Here is a 20922-nt window from a genome sequence, read left to right on the forward strand (position 1 = left end):
CAAGGCTATAGTATGGCAAAATGTCAAAATATGGCATATCCAGAAAACAGCTGAAAACACCTCAAAACAGCATAAAATAGTGTGCTGAGACACGCCATGGCATAGAATTTGGCAAAAACATCCAAAAACACCAACAAAATGCATGTTGAAAAATGACCAGAAAGGCAAGGCTATAGTATGGCAAAATGTCAAAATATGGCAGATCCAGAAAACAGCTGAAAACACCTCAAAACAGCATAAAATAGTGTGCTGAGACACGCCATGGCATAGAATTTGGCAAAAACATCCAAAACACCAACAAAACGCATGTTGAAAAAAAGACCTGAAAGGCAAGGCTATAGTATGGCAAAAATGTCAAAATATGGCATATCCAAAAAACAGCTGAAAACACCTCAAAACAGCATAAAATAGTGTGCTGAGACACGCCATGGCATAGAATTTGGCAAAAACGTCCAAAACACCAACAAAAATGCATGTTGAAAAAATGACCAGAAAGGCAAGGCTATAGTATGGCAAAAATGTCAAAATATGGCATATCCAGAAAACAGCTGAAAACACCTCAAAACAGCATAAAATAGCGTGCTGAGACACGCCATGGCATAGAATTTGGCAAAACGTCCAAAAACACCCAAAAAATGCATGTTGAAAAATGACCAGAAAGGCAAGGCTATAGTATGGCAAAATGTCAAAATATGGCATATCCAAAAAACAGCTGAAAACACCTCAAAACAGCATAAAATAGTGTGCTGAGACACGCCATGGCATAGAATTTGGCAAAACGTCCAAAAACACCAACAAAACGCATGTTGAAAAAATGACCAGAAAGGCAAGGCTATAGTATGGCAAAAATGTCAAAATATGGCATATCCAGAAAACAGCTGCAAACACCTCAAAACAGCATAAAATAGCGTGCTGAGACACGCCGTGGCATAGAATTTGGCAAAAACGTCCAAAAACACCCAAAAAATGCATGTTGAAAAAATGACCAGAAAGGCAAGGCTATAGTATGGCAAAAATGTCAAAATATGGCATATCCAAAAACATCTGAAAACACCTCAAAACAGCATAAAATAGCGTGCTGAGACACGCCATGGCATAGAATTTGGCAAAACGTCCAAAAACACCAACAAAACGCATGTTGAAAAAATGATCAGAAAGGCAAGGCTATAGTATGGCAAAATGTCAAAATATGGCATATCCAGAAAACAGCTGAAAACACCTCAAAACAGCATAAAATAGCGTGCTGAGACACGCCATGGCATAGAATTTGGCAAAAACGTCCAAAACACCAAAAAAACGCATGTTGAAAAAATGACCTGAAAGGCAAGGCTATAGTATGGCAAAATGTCAAAATATGGCATATCCAGAAAACAGCTGAAAACACCTCAAAACAGCATAAAATAGCGTGCTGAGACACGCCATGGCATAGAATTTGGCAAAACGTCCAAAACACCAACAAAACGCATGTTGAAAAATTGATCGGAAAGGCAAGGCTATAGTATGGCAAAAATGTCAAAATATGGCATATCCAAAAAACAGCTGAAAACACCTCAAAACAGCATAAAATAGTGTGCTGAGACACGCCATGGCATAGAATTTGGCAAAAACGTCCAAAAACACTAACAAAATGCATGTTGAAAAATGACCAGAAAGGCAAGGCTATAGTATGGCAAAATGTCAAAATATGGAATATCCAGAAAACAGCTGAAAACACCTCAAAACAGCATAAAATAGTGTGCTGAGACACGCCATGGCATAGAATTTGGCAAAAACGTCCAAAACACCAACAAAATGCATGTTGAAAAATGACCACAAAGGCAAGGCTATAGTATGGCAAAAATGTCAAAATATGGCATATGCAGAAAACAGCTGAAAACACCTCAAAACAGCATAAAATAGCGTGCTGAGACACGCCATGGCATAGAATTTGGCAAAACGTCCAAAAACACCAACAAAATGCATGTTGAAAAATGACCAGAAAAGCAAGGCTATAGTATGGCAAAAATGGCAAAAAATGGCATGTCCAGAAACCAGCTGAAAACACCTCAAAACAGCATAAAATAGCGTGCTGAGACACGCCATGGCATAGAATTTGGCAAAAACGTCCAAAACACCCAAAAAATGCATGTTGAAAAAATGATCGGAAAGGCAAGGCTATAGTATGGCAAAAATGTCAAAATATGGCATATCCAGAGAAGAGCTGAAAACACCTCAAAACAGCATAAAATAGCGTGCTGAGACACGCCATGGCATAGAATTTGGCAAAACGTCCAAAACACCAACAAAACGCATGTTGAAAAAATGACCGGAAAGGCAAGGCTATAGTATGGCAAAAATGTCAAAATATGGCATATCCAGAAAACAGCTGAAAACACCTCAAAACAGCATAAAATAGCGTGCTGAGACACGCCGTGGCATAGAATTTGGCAAAAATGTCCAAAAACACCCAAAAATGCATGTTGAAAAAATGACCGAAAGGCAAGGCTATAGTATGGCAAAATGTCAAAATATGGCATATCCAGAAAACAGCTGAAAACACCTCAAAACAGCATAAAATAGCGTGCTGAGACACGTCATGGCATAGAATTTGGCAAAAACGTCCAAAAACACCCAAAAAATGCATGTTGAAAAACTGACCAGAAAGGCAAGGCTATAGTATGGCAAAAATGTCAAAATATGGCATATCCAGAAAACAGCTGAAAACACCTCAAAACAGCATAAAATAGCGTGCTGAGACACGCCATGGCATAGAATTTGGCAAAAACGTCCAAAAACACCAACAAAACGCATGTTGAAAAACTGACCAGAAAGGCAAGGCTATAGTATGGCAAAAATGTCAAAATATGGCATATCCAGAAAACAGCTGAAAACACCTCAAAACAGCATAAAATAGCGTGCTGAGACACGCCATGGCATAGAATTTGGCAAAAACGTCCAAAAACACTAACAAAATGCATGTTGAAAAAATGATCGGAAAGGCAAGGCTATAGTATGGCAAAAATGTCAAAATATGGCATATCATATATGTCAGGAGGGCCAGCTCAGTCTTGGACTGTCCCCTGGACTCCATCGAGGAGGTGGGTGACATCCATCATGGACAACCCCTCTCACCCCCTTCATGAAACTGTGGGAGACCTGTGCAGCTCCTTCAGCAGCAGACTGCGGTACCCACGCTGCAGGAAGGAACGCTACCGCAGGTCCTTCCTTCCATCGGCCATCAGGCTATACAACACCAGCCTGAGCCAACAATAACCTGGACTCACTACAATAAATGCTGCACTCTCTGACCTCTTGTATTACAACCTGTACATTTTCTGTTTTCCTTGACACATGCCTATTTTTTGCCTATTTTTTGCACTATTGTACATTTCATATTTTATATTTTGTATATATTGATATTTTACATATATTTTTATTTTCTGTACACACAGCTGCTGTGACAAGTGAATTTCCCAGAAGTGGGATAAATAAACGTGTCTAAGTCTAAGTCTAAGTCTAAGTCTAAAAAATGCATGTTGAAAAAATGACCAGAAAGGCAAGGCTATAGTATGGCAAAAATGTCAAAATATGGCCTATCCAGAAAACAGCTGAAAACACCTCAAAATAGCATAAAATAGCGTGCTGAGACACGCCGTGGCATAGAATTTGGCAAAAACGTCCAAAAACACCCAAAAAATGCATGTTCAAAAAATAACCAGAAAGGCAAGGCTATAGTATGGCAAAAATGTCAAAATATGGCATATCCAGAAAACAGCTGAAAACACCTCAAAACAGTATAAAATAGCGTGCTGAGACACGCCGTGGCATAGAATTTGGCAAAAACGTCCAAAAACACCAACAAAATGCATGTTGAAAAAATGACCAGAAAGGCAAGGCTATAGTATGGCAAAAATGTCAAAATATGGCATATCCAGAAAACAGCTGAAAACACCTCAAAACAGCATAAAATAGCGTGCTGAGACACGCCATGGCATAGAATTTGGCAAAAACGTCCAAAAACACCCAAAAAATGCATGTTGAAAAAATGACCAGAAAGGCAAGGCTATAGTATGGCAAAAATGTCAAAATATGGCATATCCAGAAAACAGCTGAAAACACCTCAAAACAGCATAAAATAGCGTGCTGAGACACGTCATGGCATAGAATTTGGCAAAACGTCCAAAAACACCAACAAAACGCATGTTGAAAAAATGACCTGAAAGGCAAGGCTATAGTATGGCAAAATGTCAAAATATGGCATATCCAGAAAACAGCTAAAAACACCTCAAAACAGCATAAAATAGCGTGCTGAGAAACGCCATGGCATAGAATTTGGCAAAAACGTCCAAAAACACCCAAAAAACGCATGTTGAAAAACTGACCGGAAAAGCAAGGCTATAGTATGGCAAAAATGTCAAAATATGGCATATCCAGAAAACAGCTGAAAACACCTCAAAACAGCATAAAATAGTGTGCTGAGACACGCCATGGCATAGAATTTGGCAAAACGCCCAAAAACACCAACAAAACGCCTGTTGAAAAATTGACCGGAAAGGCAAGGCTATAGTATGGCAAAAATGTTAAAATATGACATATCCAGAAAACAGCTGAAAACACCTCAAAACAGCATAAAATAGCGTGCTGAGACACGCCATGGCATAGAATTTGGCAAAAACGTCCAAAAACACCAACAAAACGCATGTTGAAAAAATGATCAGAAAGGCAAGGCTATAGTATGGCAAAAATGTCAAAATATGGCATATCGAGAAAACAGCTGAAAACACCTCAAAACAGCATAAAATAGCGTGCTGAGACACGCCATGGCATAGAATTTGGCAAAACGTCCAAAAACACCAACAAAATGCATGTTGAAAAAATGACCAGAAAAGCAAGGCTATAGTATGGCAAAATGTCAAAATATGGCATATCCAGAAAACAGCTGAAAACACCTCAAAACAGCATAAAATAAGCGTGCTGAGACACGCCATGGCATAGAATTTGGCAAAACGTCCAAAAACACCAACAAAACGCATGTTGAAAAATGACCTGAAAGGCAAGGCTATAGTATGGCAAAAATGTCAAAATATGGCATATCCAGAAAACAGCTGAAAACACCTCAAAACAGCATAAAATAGCGTGCTGAGACACGCCATGGCATAGAATTTGGCAAAAACGTCCAAAAACACCACAACAAAATGCATGTAGAAAAAATGACCGGAACGGCAAGGCTATAGTATGGCAAAAATGTCAAAATATGGCATATCAAGAAAACAGCTGAAAACACCTCAAAACAGCATAAAATAGCGTGCTGAGACACGCCATGGTATAGAATTTGGCAAAACGTCCAAAAACACCAACAAAACGCCTGTTGAAAAATGACCTGAAAGGCAAGGCTATAGTATGGCAAAATGTCAAAATATGGCATATCCAGAAAACAGCTGAAAACACCTCAAAACAGCATAAAATAGCGTGCTGAGACACGCCATGGCATAGAATTTGGCAAAACGTCCAAAAACACCAACAAAATGCATGTTGAAAAATGACCGAAAGGCAAGGCTATAGTATGGCAAAAATGTCAAAATATGGCATATCCAGAAAACAGCTGAAAACACCTCAAAACAGCAGAAAATAGCGTGCTGAGACACGCCATGGCATAGAATTTGGCAAAAACGTCCAAAAACACCAACAAAATGCATGTTGAAAAAATGACCGAAAGGCAAGGCTATAGTATGGCAAAAATGTCAAAATATGGCCTATCCAGAAAACAGCTGAAAACACCTCAAAATAGCATAAAATAGCGTGCTGAGACACGCCGTGGCATAGAATTTGGCAAAAACGTCCAAAAACACCAACAAAACGCCTGTTGAAAAAATGACCGGAAAGGCAAGGCTATAGTATGGCAAAAATGTCAAAATATGGCATATCCAGAAAACAGCTGAAAACACCTCAAAACAGCATAAAATAGCGTGCTGAGACACGCCATGGCATAGAATTTGGCAAAACGTCCAAAAACACCAAAAATGCATGTTGAAAAATGACCAGAAAGGCAAGGCTATAGTATGGCAAAATGTCAAAATATGGCATATCCAGAAAACAGCTGAAAACACCTCAAAACAGCATAAAATAGCGTGCTGAGACACGCCATGGCATAGAATTTGGCAAAAACATCCAAAAACACCAACATAATGCATGTTGAAAAATGACCAGAAAGGCAAGGCTATAGTATGGCAAAATGTCAAAATATGGCATATCCAGAAAACAGCTGAAAACACCTCAAAACAGCATAAAATAGCGTGCTGAGACACGCCATGGCATAGAATTTGGCAACAACATCCAAAAACACCAACATAAACGCATGTTGAAAAAATGACCAGAAAGGCAAGGCTATAGTATGGCAAAAATGTCAAAATATGGCATATCCAGAAAACAGCTGAAAACACCTCAAAACAGCATAAAATAGCGTGCTGAGACACGCCGTGGCATAGAATTTGGCAAAAACGTCCAAAAACACCAACAAAATGCATGTTGAAAAAATGACCGGAAAGGCAAGGCTATAGTATGGCAAAATGTCAAAATATGGCATATCCAGAAAACAGCTGAAAACACCTCAAAACAGCATAAAATAAGCGTGCTGAGACACGCTGTGGCATAGAATTTGGCAAAACGTCCAAAAACACCAACAAAACGGATGTTGAAAAAATGACCTGAAAGGCAAGGCTATAGTATGGCAAAATGTCAAAATATGGCATATCCAGAAAACAGCTGAAAACACCTCAAAACAGCATAAAATAAGCGTGCTGAGACATGCCATGGAATAGAATTTTGCAAAAACGTCCAAAAACACCAACAAAATGCATGTTGAAAAACTGACCGGAAAGGAAAGGCTATAGTATGGCAAAAAATGTCAAAACTGACATGTCCAGAAAACAGCTGAAAACAACTCAAAACAGCATAAAATAGCGTGCTGAGACACGCCATGGCATAGAATTTGGCAAAAACGTCCAAAAACACCCAAAAAATGCATGTTGAAAAAATGACCGGAAAGGCAAGGCTATAGTATGGCAAAAATGTCAAAATATGGCATATCCAGAAAACAGCTGAAAACACCTCAAAACAGCATAAAATAGCGTGCTGAGACACGCTGTGGCATAGAATTTGGCAAAACGTCCAAAAACACCAACAAAACGCCTGTTGAAAAAATGACCGGAAAGGCAAGGCTATAGTATGGCAAAAATGTCAAAATATGGCATATCCAGAAAACAGCTGAAAACACCTCAAAACAGCATAAAATAGCGTGCTGAGACACGCCATGGCATAGAATTTGGCAAAAACGTCCAAAAACACCCAAAAAATGCATGTTGAAAAATTGACCGGAAAGGCAAGGCTATAGTATGGCAAAAATGTCAAAATATGGCATATCCAGAAAACAGATGAAAACACCCCAAAACAGCAAAAAATAACATGCTGAGACACGCCATGACATAGAATTTGGCAAAAACGTCCAAAAACACCCAAAAAATGCATGTTGAAAAACTGACCGAAAAAGCAAGGCTATAGTATGGCAAAAATCTCAAAATATGCCACATCCAGAAAACAGCTGAAAACACCTCAAAACAGCATAAAATAGCGTGCTGAGACACGCCATGGAATAGAATTTTGCAAAAACATCCAAAAACACCCAAAAAATGCATGTTGAAAAAATGACCAGAAAGGCAAGGCTATAGTATGGCAAAAATGTCAAAATATGGCATATCCAGAAAACAGCTGAAAACACCTCAAAACAGCATAAAATAGCGTGCTGAGACACACCATGGCATAGAATTATGCAAAAACGTCCAAAAACACCCAAAAAATGCATGTTGAAAAAATGACCAGAAAGGCAAGGCTATAGTATGGCAAAAATGTCAAAATATGGCATATCCAGAAAACAGCTGAAAACACCTCAAAACAGCATAAAATAGCGTGCTGAGACACGCCATGGCATAGAATTTGGCAAAAACGTCCAAAAACACCAACAAAACGCCTGTTGAAAAAATGACCGGAAAGGCAAGGCTATAGTATGGCAAAAATGTCAAAATATGGCATATCCAGAAAACAGCTGAAAACACCTCAAAACAGCATAAAATAGCGTGCTGAGACACGCCGTGGCATAGAATTTGGCAAAAACGTCCAAAAACACCAACAAAATGCATGTTGAAAAAATGACCTGAAAGGCAAGGCTATAGTATGGCAAAAATGTCAAAATATGGTATATCCAGAAAACAGCTGAAAACACCTCAAAACAGCATAAAATAGCGTGCTGAGACACGCCATGGCATAGAATTTGGCAAAAACGTCCAAAAACACCCAAAAAATGCATGTTGAAAAAATGACCGGAAAAGCAAGGCTATAGTATGGCAAAAATGTTAAAATATGGCATATCCAGAAAACAGCTGAAAACACCTCAAAACAGCATAAAATAGCGTGCTGAGACACGCCATGGCATAGAATTTGGCAAAAACGTCCAAAACACCAATATAATGCATGTTGAAAAAATGACCAGAAAGGCAAGGCTATAGTATGGCAAAAATGTCAAAATATGGCATATCCAGAAAACAGCTGAAAACACCTCAAAACAGCATAAAATAGCGTGCTGAGACACGCCATGGCATAGAATTTGGCAAAAACGTCCAAAAACACCAACAAAACGCATGTTGAAAAAATGACCGGAAAGGCAAGGCTATAGTATGGCAAAAATGTCAAAATATGGCATATCCAGAAAACAGCTGAAAACACCTCAAAACAGCATAAAATAGCATGCTGAGACACGCTGTGGCATAGAATTTGGCAAAAACGTCCAAAAACACCAACAAAACGCATGTTAAAAAAATGACCAGAAAGGCAAGGCTATAGTATGGCAAAAATGTCAAAATATGGCATATCCAGAAAACAGCTGAAAACACCTCAAAACAGCATAAAATAGCGTGCTGAGACACGTCATGGCATAGAATTTGGCAAAAACGTCCAAAAACACCCAAAAAATGCATGTTGAAAAAATGACCGGAAAGGCAAGGCTATAGTATGGCAAAAATGTCAAAATATGGCATATCCAGAAAACAGCTGAAAACACCTCAAAACAGCATAAAATAGCGTGCTGAGACACGCCATGGCATAGAATTTGGCAAAAACGTCCAAAAACACCCAAAAACTGCATGTTGAAAAACTGACCAGAAAGGCAAGGCTATAGTATGGCAAAAATGTCAAAATATGGCATATCCAGAAAACAGCTGAAAACACCTCAAAACAGCATAAAATAGCGTGCTGAGACACGCCATGGCATAGAATTTGGCAAAAACATCCAAAAACACCCAAAAAATGCATGTTGAAAAAATGACCAGAAAGGCAAGGCTATAGTATGGCAAAAATGTCAAAATATGGCATATCCAGAAAACAGCTGAAAACACCTCAAAACAGCATAAAATAGCGTGCTGAGACACGCCATGGCATAGAATTTGGCAAAACGTCCAAAACACCAACAAAATGCATGTTGAAAAATGACCGGAAAAGCAAGGCTATAGTATGGCAAAAATGTTAAAATATGGCATATCCAGAAAACAGCTGAAAACACCTCAAAACAGCATAAAATAGCGTGCTGAGACACGCCATGGCATAGAATTTGGCAAAAACATCCAAAAACACCAACATAACGCATGTTGAAAAAATGACCAGAAAGGCAAGGCTATAGTATGGCAAAAATGTCAAAATATGGCATATCCAGAAAACAGCTGAAAACACCTCAAAACAGCATAAAATAGCGTGCTGAGACACGCCATGGCATAGAATTTGGCAACAACATCCAAAAACACCAACATAACGCATGTTGAAAAAATGACCAGAAAGGCAAGGCTATAGTATGGCAAAAATGTCAAAATATGGCATATCCAGAAAACAGATGAAAACACCTCAAAACAGCATAAAATAGCGTGCTGAGACACGCCGTGGCATAGAATTTGGCAAAAACGTCCAAAAACACCAACAAAATGCATGTTGAAAAAATGACCAGAAAGGCAAGGCTATAGTATGGCAAAAATGTCAAAATATGGCATATCCAGAAAACAGCTGAAAACACCTCAAAACAGCATAAAATAGCGTGCTGAGACACGCTGTGGCATAGAATTTGGCAAAAACGTCCAAAAACACCAACAAAACGCATGTTGAAAAAATGACCGGAAAGGCAAGGCTATAGTATGGCAAAAATGTCAAAATATGGCATATCCAGAAAACAGCTGAAAACACCTCAAAACAGCATAAAATAGCGTGCTGAGACACGCCGTGGCATAGAATTTGGCAAAAACGTCCAAAAACACCAACAAAACGCATGTTGAAAAAATGACCGGAAAGGCAAGGCTATAGTATGGCAAAAATGTCAAAATATGACATATCCAGAAAACAGCTGAAAACACCTCAAAACAGCATAAAATAGCGTGCTGAGACACGCCATGGCATAGAATTTGGCAAAAACGTCCAAAAACACCCAAAAAATGCATGTTGAAAAATTGACCGGAAAGGCAAGGCTATAGTATGGCAAAAATGTCAAAATATGGCATATCCAGAAAACAGATGAAAACACCCCAAAACAGCAAAAAAATAACATGCTGAGACACGCCATGACATAGAATTTGGCAAAAACGTCCAAAAACACCCAAAAAATGCATGTTGAAAAACTGACCGAAAAAGCAAGGCTATAGTATGGCAAAAATGTCAAAATATGACATATCCAGAAAACAGCTGAAAACACCTCAAAACAGCATAAAATAGCGTGCTGAGACACGCCATGGAATAGAATTTTGCAAAAACATCCAAAAACACCCAAAAAATGCATGTTGAAAAAATGACCAGAAAGGCAAGGCTATAGTATGGCAAAAATGTCAAAATATGGCATATCCAGAAAACAGCTGAAAACACCTCAAAACAGCATAAAATAGCGTGCTGAGACACACCATGGCATAGAATTATGCAAAAACGTCCAAAAATACCCAAAAAACGCATGTTGAAAAACTGACCGGAAAGGCAAGGCTATAGTATGGCAAAAATGTCAAAATATGGCATATCCAGAAAACAGCTGAAAACACCTCAAAACAGCATAAAATAGCATGCTGAGACACGCCACGGCATAGAATTTGGCAAAAACGTCCAAAAACACCAACAAAACGCATGTTGAAAAACTGACCTGAAAGGCAAGGCTATAGTATGGCAAAATGTCAAAATATGGCATATCCAGGAACAGCTGAAAACACCTCAAAACAGCATAAAATAGCGTGCTGAGACACGCCGTGGCATAGAATTTTGCAAAAACATCCAAAAACACCCAAAAAATGCATGTTGAAAAACTGACTGGAAAGGCAAGCCTACAGTATGGCAAAAATGTCAAAATATGGCATATCCAGAAAACAGCTGAAAACACCTCAAAACAGCATAAAATAGCGTGCTGAGACACGCCGTGGCATAGAATTTGGCAAAAACGTCCAAAAACACCAACAAAATGCATGTTGAAAAATTGATCGGAAAGGCAAGGCTATAGTATGGCAAAAATGTCAAAATATGACATATCCAGAAAACAGCTGAAAACACCTCAAAACAGCATAAAATAGCGTGCTGAGACACGCCATGGCATAGAATTTGGCAAAAACGTCCAAAAACACCCAAAAAATGCATGTTGAAAAATTGACCGGAAAGGCAAGGCTATAGTATGGCAAAAATGTCAAAATATGGCATATCCAGAAAACAGATGAAAACACCTCAAAACAGCATAAAATAACATGCTGAGACACGCCATGGCATAGAATTATGCAAAAACGTCCAAAAACACCCAAAAAATGCATGTTGAAAAACTGACCGGAAAGGCAAGGCTATAGTATGGCAAAAATGTCAAAATATGGCATATCCAGAAAACAGCTGAAAACACCTCAAAACAGCATAAAATAGCATGCTGAGACACGCCACGGCATAGAATTTGGCAAAAACGTCCAAAAACACCAACAAAACGCATGTTGAAAAAATGACCTGAAAGGCAAGGCTATAGTATGGCAAAAATGTCAAAATATGGCATATCCAGAAAACAGCTGAAACACCTCAAAACAGCATGAAATAGCGTACTGAGACACGCCATGGCACATAATTTTGTGAAAACGTCCAAAAACACCAAAAAACGACATCTTGAAAAACTGACCGAAAAGGCAAGGCTATAGTATGGCAAAAATGTCAAAATGTGGCACATCCAGAAAACAGCTGAAAACACCTCAAAACAGCAAAAAAAGGCGTGCTGAGACATGCCATGACATAGAATTTGGCAAAAACGTCCAAAAACACCAACAAAATGCATGTTGAAAATATGACCGGAATGGCAAAAATGTCAAAATATGGCATATCCAGAAAACAGCTGAAAACACCTCAAAACAACCAAAAAAGGGGTGCTGAGACATGCCATGACATAGAATTTGGCAAAAACGTCCAAAAACACCAACAAAATGCATGTTGAAAAAATGACCAGAAAGGAAAGGCTATAGTATGGCAAAAATGTCAATATATGGCATATCCAGAAAACAGCTGAAACACCTCAAAACAGCATAAACTAGCGTGCTGAGACACGCCATCGCATAGAATTTTGCAAAACACGTTCAAAAACACCACAAAACGACATGTTGAAAAATGACCGAAAAGGCAATGCTATAGTATGGCAAAAATGTCAAAATATGGCATATCCAGAAAACAGCTGGAAACACCTCAAAACAGCATAGAATAGTGTGCTGAGACACGCCATGGCATAGAATTTGGCAAAAACGTCCAAAAAGACCAAAAAAATGCATGTTGAAAATATGACCGGAAAGGCAAGGCTATAGAATGGCAAAAATGTCAAAATATGGCATATCCAGAAAACAGCTGAAAACACCTCAAAACAGCATAGAATAGCGTGCTGAGACACGCCGTGGCATAGAATTTGGCAAAAACATCCAAAAAGACCAAAGAAATGCATGTTGAAAATATGACCGGAAAGGCAAGTCTATAGTATGGCAAAAATGTCAAAATATGACATGTCCCAAAAACAGATGAAAACCACTGAAAACAGTAGAAAATAACATGCTGAGACACGCCAGAGCATATAATTTTGCAAAAAGGGAGAAAAACATCAAAAAATGGCATGTTGAAAAAATGACTGAAAAGGCAAGGCTATAGTATGGCAAAAAATGTCAAAACTGACATGTCCAGAAAACAGCTGAAAACAACTCAAAACAGCATAAAATAGTGTGCTGAGATACGCCATGGCATAGAATGTTGCAAAAATGGCCAAAAACACCATAATATGGCATGTTGAAAAAAATGGCACAGAAAGAATTACTATATTATGGACAAAATGTCAAAAAAACTGAAAAATAAAAAAAAAAACCCCAAAGACACACTATAGCACAGACTGTGACAAAAACAGGCAATACACCCTAATATATCATGTTGAAAATAAATGACCCTAAAAGCAATCATACAGTATGGCCAAAATTGTCAAAAAATGACATGTCCCAAAAACAGATGACATCTGCATAGAATGGCATGCTGAAAACGTCATAGCATAAAGTGTTGCAAATAAAACACCAAAACACCATAATATGACATGTCAAAAAAATGACCCAAAAAGCAATACTATAGTATGGCAAACATGTCAAAAAATGACATGGCCCAAAAACAGCTAAAAACTGCTGAAAACAGCATAAAATAGCGCGTCAAGATGCAAAAATTGCCCCAAATACCATAAAATGGCATGTCGAAAAATCAACCAAAAAGCAATACTGTAGTATTGTGAAAAATGTCAAAATTTGTCACATCCCAAGAACTGCTGAAAACAGAATTATATATTGTGCTGAGACAAGCTATGGAACAGTGTTGCAAAAATTTCCACAAACACCATAATATGGCATGTCGAAAAAATGTATGGCAAAAATGTCAAAAAATGACATGTCGCGAAAGCAGCTGAAAACCGCATAAAATAGTGTGCTGAGACACGCCATGGCAAAGAATGTTGCAAAAATGGCCAAAAACACCATTATGTGACATGTTGAAAAAATACATTTTCTGCAGTCTCTCACCTGGCCGTCTGTGAATATGTTGCCTGACCTGCTCTGAGCAGACTGAGTCAAGGTCACTGTCAATGGACACGATGTCAAAAGTCCGCATAGGTACTCCTGTAAGAGAAACGAGCAGCCTGCAATCACTGTGAATACATTTAAAGAGAATTAGCCAGCCAGTGTTTGAAGGGGCAGTGTAATCCGTGTGTGGTACCTGCCAAGCATGTGTCCTTTAGAGAATGGCTGTTGTTCTGCCGCAGGGTTTCATATTCTGTTACAACCTCTGTTCTGTGGGAGACTGAAAGACGAGAGAGAGACAAAATAAAGGACCCATAAAAGGATTATGAATAAAAGTTTAGAGGCTGGCTGGTTTGCTGTAAAGGCCTAATGTATTATGCCATTCTTTGGGATAAAGCTGTGGAGTTTTTCCTTTGGGAGGCACATGAGGAGAGGCCATGTGGTCGTTCAAATCAAAAGGGTTCATCCCCTTGCATCCCCTTGTGCGCCACTGTAATTTCATTACACGTGTAAAGTTTATATTTTGGGATAGGGGTACTGTGCCAGAAAGGAAGGTTTCTTCCTCTGAGGGTAATGAATGAAAACAGTGAATTTCAAGGCAATATGCCAATTAGATGTATGGGGAGGAGGGTTCTGTGAGTTAGACTGAATCCTCTGGGCACTACAAAAGTCCTCAGCAAGAGTTTGTAAAGAGAGTACTCACTGCTGCTTTCATCACTGAGCTTCTGTGGTGTGTTTAATCTCTGTCCAGCTTTCTCTCTACATGAAGTGTTTACTCCATTGTTGTCCTGAGGGAATTTTTCAGGTTCCTGTCTTTGACAATAGTGAGCTGTCTCTGTGTCTTTACTGCTTTTCCCAGTCGTTGCTGTTCCCCCTCTGTCGACATAAGGAACACCGTGTCCGTTGTGTTCAATCAGGTATGTTTCACAGTCAGATATCTCGGTCCTCTTAGCCACTTCCTCTTTGTCTAGTTTCTGTGTATTACTGGCTGACAATGCTAATTCAACCATCTCGTCTCTAAAGCATCTGACAAAGTCCTCAGTGCAAATGCTGTCTGAAGGAGTGTGGGCTTCTCCTGGCATTCTTCCATTGTTACCAGTGTCTCCAAGCAGTCTCTCAAGCCTCCAAATAACCTGCTCCTTCTGAGACTCTATTTCCTCTCTGTCTCCTGGTCTTCTGTCTGACTTCTGTTTAGTTTTCTCATGAATGACGGGACCTTCCTGGCAGCCTGCACTCCTATCTGGGGGAAAAGCAGAAAAATAGCATTAAAATTCTTACTATGGTATGTCTTCCAAAATGGAATTAAAAAGTCATTGTATACTATGTTGTCTAAATTAGCATGAAAATGTCACACTATCTCATCCAAAATAGCATAAAAATGTCAAACTTTAGTATACTGTCCAAAATGGCATCGTATGTTATCCAAAATATCATAAATAGTCATATAATATGGAATGTCATTCAAAGTAGCATAAAAAAGTCATACCATAGTATCTTAACCAAATCAGTATAAAAATGTAATAGTATAGTATGTCATGCAAGATATGATAAAAACGTCATACTATAGTTCGTTCAAAAATGGGAGAAAAATTTCATAGTGAAGTATGTCGTCTAAAAGAGCATAAAAAAAACCTCATAGGATGTCATCCAAAACAGCATAAAAATTCTCACTATATCGTCCAAAATGGAATAAAAAAGACATACTATAGTATGTCATCCAAAATCACATCAAATAGTCAAAGTATAGTTTGTTTTCCAAATTAGCATAAAATAATCAAGGTATAGAATGACATCCAAAGTAGCATAAAAATGTCATAGTTCAGTATGTTGTCCAAAACAGCATATAAAAGTCATAGTGTAATATGTCATCCAAAATAGTGTAAAATGTTTTAGTATAGTTTGTCGTCCAAAATGCATGAAAAAGTCATCAAAAATAGCATAAAAAAGTCTTTAAAAATAGAATTAAAATGTCACAGTATATTATGTTGCCCTGAAAAGCTTTTGAAAAATCATATGATGTATGTCGTCCAAAATAGTATCAAAAAGTCATAGTATAGTATGCCATAAAAATTCAGCTTAGTATGCCACAAAATATGATGTAAAAAACTAGTAGTCAATAAATGGTATGTAAAGCCAGAATAAATAAATCATAACATAGTTATAGCATAACATAGTTTTTTTATTGAAATAATACTAATTAATGTTTAAAGTCAGAAAAACTCATAGTATATTATATTAAAAAATGAATAATATAGTTTTTCACAGCATAACTAAGTCCTTGTATTGGGAATTTTTTGGGACTGACTGACAGACTGACAACTGACAAAGCCAGCTTCTTAGCTGCTGGTCACAGCTAAAAACACAAAGAACTTTTTTGCTGTTGCAGCTTTTGTAAGTCCCGTCTCCACAAAGGAAGGAGCAGCAGCACCATCTGCTGATTAAAGATGAGAGGGAAAAAAGCGTACAGCACTGGGTATTCCCAAGCAGTCTCCCATTCAAGGACTGACCCGGTACTGGGCCAACCCTGCTTTGCTTCCGAGATCAGACAAAATCAGGCGTTCTCAGGGTGGTATGTCCATGAGTAAAAGTAAGGAACACACAAACGCTATTTATACATAGAAAAACACCACTTACTGTTTTAAAAAAAAAAGAACTTTGAATTGGAATTAAACTAAATTTATGATTTTTGGAAACAGAAAAAAGGTCCTAAATGGTGTTCATACAGAACGAGTATCTGACTGTAATTGGGTCCTGGACTTCCTGACAAACAGGCCAAAGTCTGTTAGGACCCACGGCATCTCATCCTCCATCATCACACTCAGCATCGGCTCCCCACAGGGATGTGTCCTGAGCCCCCTGCTGTACACGCTCCTCACACATGATTGCTCTGCACGAGCAATCATATCGTGAAGTTTGCAGATGACACGGCCGTGCTTGGACTGATCTCCAACAACGACGAGTACATGTACAGGCAGGAGGTGGAAGATCTTGTGGACTGGTGCAGAGAAAAGCTCTGCATCAATGTGGGGAAGACTAAGGAGATGATTGTGGACTTTAGGAGTAGAAGACACACCCCATCTCCCCTCTTCATCGGAGGAGTAGCTGTGGAGATAATGTCCACATTCAAGTATTTGTGCCTGCATATCTCCAACAACCTCGCGTGGGCCACCAACACAGCCAGCATAATAAGGAAGGCCCACCAACGGCTGTACTTTTTAAGGAGGCTAAAGCGGGCTGGTCTCAGCACTAATGTCCTGACCTCCATTTACCGGTGTGTGGTGGAGAGCGTACTGACATCCTCCATCACTGTCTGGTATGGGAACTGCTCTGTGGCCAACAGAAAGGCGCTACATTAAGTGGTTAAATCCGCTCAAAAAATTATCAACTGGAGCCTCCCTTCTTGGGGGACATTTATGTCAGCAGGTGTAGAAGCAGAGCTTCATGTATCATGAAGGACCCCACCCACCCGGCGCACTAACTGTTCATGCCCCTCCCCTCAGGAAGAAGGCTACGCAGCCTCAAAGTAAGACCAACAAGGTTGAAGTGCAGCTTCTTCCCAGAGGCTGAGAGACTCATGAACTCCTGACCTAAAGTCTGTCCTCTGCACTTTGCTTTACTGCTGCTATGTATTAAAATGCTGCTTGGTTTTTTACCGTTTTATTTAATATAGTTTTTTTTAGGTTATTTATTATTATTTATTCATAACGTCTACTTTAGCTAATATAATTTATTCTGTACGCTGCTGGACCTGGGAAACGAATTTCGTTCATTTGTGTTTTTAACATGTTTTGAATGACATTAAACTGAACTGAACTGAACTGATAGGAAAAGCACTAAAAGCCTAAAAATGACAAACTTTTATAGAACAAGTTAAAAACAGTTAGAGATCACAGTTTTTCCTGTATTGATAATAATAATTAAATCTAATTACCTGATGCTTGCTCCATCGTTGGCGTGTATATCAAATCAAGACAAGACATGGGAGTGTCATTTGTCTGAGTTGTACTTCCGAGCCCTGTGTCTTTGCTCAGAGATTGACTCCAGCTGAGAGCAGCTAGAAATAAACAATAAAAATAAAGATTATCAACTAAAAAAAAAAATGTAAAATCCAGCTTGTGTTATGACATAAATTACCTGTATCACTGCAGTCACACTCTCTGTAAATGGCCTGATGTTGCTGGGGCTGGACCTGCATACATTAATCACTTTTAACTTTTCGCCCAGATTACACACACATACAACCAAGCAGAAGGACAAAATTAACCCTTTGAAAGCTTAGCAAATCAGCTTGATTTCTTTCAAAACCATGGGAGGAAGGCAATGCACAACTAAACATGAAATCACCCACAAATTAACAACAAATTACAAAAGTTAAATTAACAAGAAAGAAAATTATCTAAAAATTTGCAAAATAAAATGGAAAATAAAATAAAAGAAACAAACAAGGAAATTGCCTGAAATAGAGCTATAAATTCTATATATATTCTGTAACATATTAGGAACATGTAATTCTAATAATCATACATATAGTTTCAGGGCATTTTTACCTTTTTTGGATAATTTTCTCTCTCCATCTTGTTTATAAAATATATATTTACATGTTATCACTTTCTTGCAATTTGCTCATTGCCTTTTCCCATTTTTTTAAGAGAATTTAAAAAAATTCGCTCACATTTCAAAGATTTAAATACTTGTGAAAGGCATCTGAATGCAGCATAAGAAAAACTGATGTTCATCCAGGTTTTAGTGGGTTAAAATCACAGACCTGTAGCTGACCAAGCTGAGCATCAATAGCATCTAGGAGAAGGTCACAGTGGTCCAGTCTGAGAGGAGCAGAGTCCAGTCCAGACGCACTGCTGTCGTCTTTGAGATCTGTGAAAGCAGACAAAAGGGTCAACAAGAGTGGGGGGAACTCCCAAGAGAGTGAAAAATACACAATATAGATACTGCTAATAAAAACCTGTGTAAAGAAGCTCATCTGTGTCCTCGTCGTCTCTCTCTTCTTCGTCATGGCATCTGTCAGCCATGTCCTGTTGCTGTGGACAGGTATGCAGACACTCAGCAACACCATACAGACACAACATCCCCAGTATCTACCACTGATTACGGCTGACTGGGCAGTCATAAGGAGTGCAGGGTTTATGTTGCTCAGTTGTCCGGGAAACCAAGACAATTTAGCTTGTTAGCAAGACAAACTGACTTCTTTTCACTAAGAAGACTGTAAATTCCTGGGTCTGCCTGTCTCTCCTACCCCCCAAAATGAACATAAAGAACAGGAGCTGTACAAGTCAGTCTACTTTTCCTCTCAAATGTTACGCTACTGTAACAAATTTTCCCATTAAATTACAGTAAAATACAGGCAGCTGTAGTTGCCAGCATCCTATCCTTATTTTACCAAGTCACTACCATAAAGTATTTCAACAGTATATTACCGTTAGATTAATTACAGTATTCCACAGTAGAATGTTAGGTTTACATTGCAGTATTGGTCCCAAAAAACATCAAGATTTACAGTGCTTTACTGTATTTTGTAAATGGTTACAGTATAACCATGACTAAAATGCCTAAATGCGAATATCAGTAGTGTGTTAAAGACTGTTTTCTTAGCCCAGGCTAATCAGAAAGATCACATTACGTTAAGCCTTTACCATGAGTGGATTTTAGATTTCACAACAGTATAGTTATTAACCCTTAAAAAACTGGGCTAATTGACTTGATTTATATCAAAAACATAGGCATTAGCTAATGAGCAACTAAGGAAGAGAAAAGAAGGAAATTAGTTTAAAAAAAATCTATTGGAAAAACCCAAAACAAACATAAAACGGAAAACAAAGTGAAGTTAAAACACACACACACACACACACACAAACAACAACAAGGAAATCACCTGGGGGGAAAAGGGGCCTAAAAAATAATAATTCCGTAAAGTAATTTAAAATATTTAGCCTAATTGTGATAATATAGCTTTCGTGAAGTTCTACCCTGGCTTATTAAAACATAATAATTTTCCAAATCTAAAATAATATCGCAATTTGCGGGACCTTTCTTGCCAAATTGCTCATTGCCTTCTTCACGATGTTTCTGAAAGCAATCAAACCAATTTGCTGAGGTTTCAAAAGTTTAAAAACTTGTGAAAGGCGTGTGATTGCAGTTCAAAATAAATAAATAAATAAATAAATAAATAAAGTGATGACACTCTAGGTTACAAGGAGTTAAACAACATGTCGGCTAATCTGACCGAAAACACACGGTGACTCACTGAAACCAGTCTTCCTGACAGTCCCTAATAACTTCATGTACACGTTGTTAAGTTATTTGGAGACAAACAAACACAAATTAAAACTGTACAGCCTTGCTCACTTACCTCGAGGGGAAAAAGAAGAGACTTTGGATCGATGCTGCGTCGCTGAGTCTTGAATGACAGCAGCCTCAGGAAGTTGCCCTGGAAACAGCCAAACAGCTCGTGACCTGCACAGGACTCTGGGCACCGGGAGGAGGAGAAGTGTCTCGCGCACAGCGGCAACATTAGCGCCAAATGAGAGTGGGTAAGAGAGTATGAGACCAAAACGACCAACTATAGTCTCTTCAAATTTTTACATGTATAGCTCTGCAGTTATGTTGTCTGTATTATTTTTCCTAACATGAAGGTCTGAAAGTGGTTTTAGAGCCCTCTCCAAACTGACAGGAACACGGTTTTGATGGGGATATTTTTGTGCTGGACAAGGGTTATACAATTCAAATATATAAAAAGTCTAAAATGGAAAAGTTGGATGAATACCAGAATTACTTGCAGAATGTTATCTCAACTTACAAGGCCCAATCTATGAAATGT

The 20922-nt window shown here is 38.5% G+C and overlaps 1 protein-coding gene across 6 annotated transcripts in view; it reads right to left on the minus strand.

Moving 5' to 3' along the window:
* LOC148189767 (uncharacterized) overlaps nt 1-20527 on the minus strand; it is a 63709-nt gene extending 43182 nt beyond the window's left edge. For all 6 annotated transcript variants that reach the window (XM_088076774.1, XM_088076772.1, XM_088076771.1 and 3 more), the window contains exons 1-8: nt 20455-20527; nt 19051-19126; nt 18856-18962; nt 18225-18279; nt 18022-18144; nt 14794-15330; nt 14287-14370; nt 14094-14189 (exon numbers count right to left, since the gene is read on the minus strand). In XM_088076774.1, coding sequence (XP_087932900.1) covers nt 14094-14189; nt 14287-14370; nt 14794-15330; nt 18022-18144; nt 18225-18279; nt 18856-18962; nt 19051-19117 — 1069 coding nt within the window. In that variant the 5' untranslated portion in view covers nt 19118-19126; nt 20455-20527. The remainder of the gene's footprint in view (nt 1-14093; nt 14190-14286; nt 14371-14793; nt 15331-18021; nt 18145-18224; nt 18280-18855; nt 18963-19050; nt 19127-20454) is intronic.
* Between the last annotated feature and the right edge of the window lie 395 nt (nt 20528-20922).

Source organism: Plectropomus leopardus, chromosome 4, assembly GCF_026936395.1.
Source record: "Plectropomus leopardus strain MGB_pleo_1.0 chromosome 4, ASM2693639v1, whole genome shotgun sequence".
In the NCBI taxonomy this organism is placed as follows: Eukaryota; Metazoa; Chordata; class Actinopteri; order Perciformes; family Serranidae; genus Plectropomus; species Plectropomus leopardus.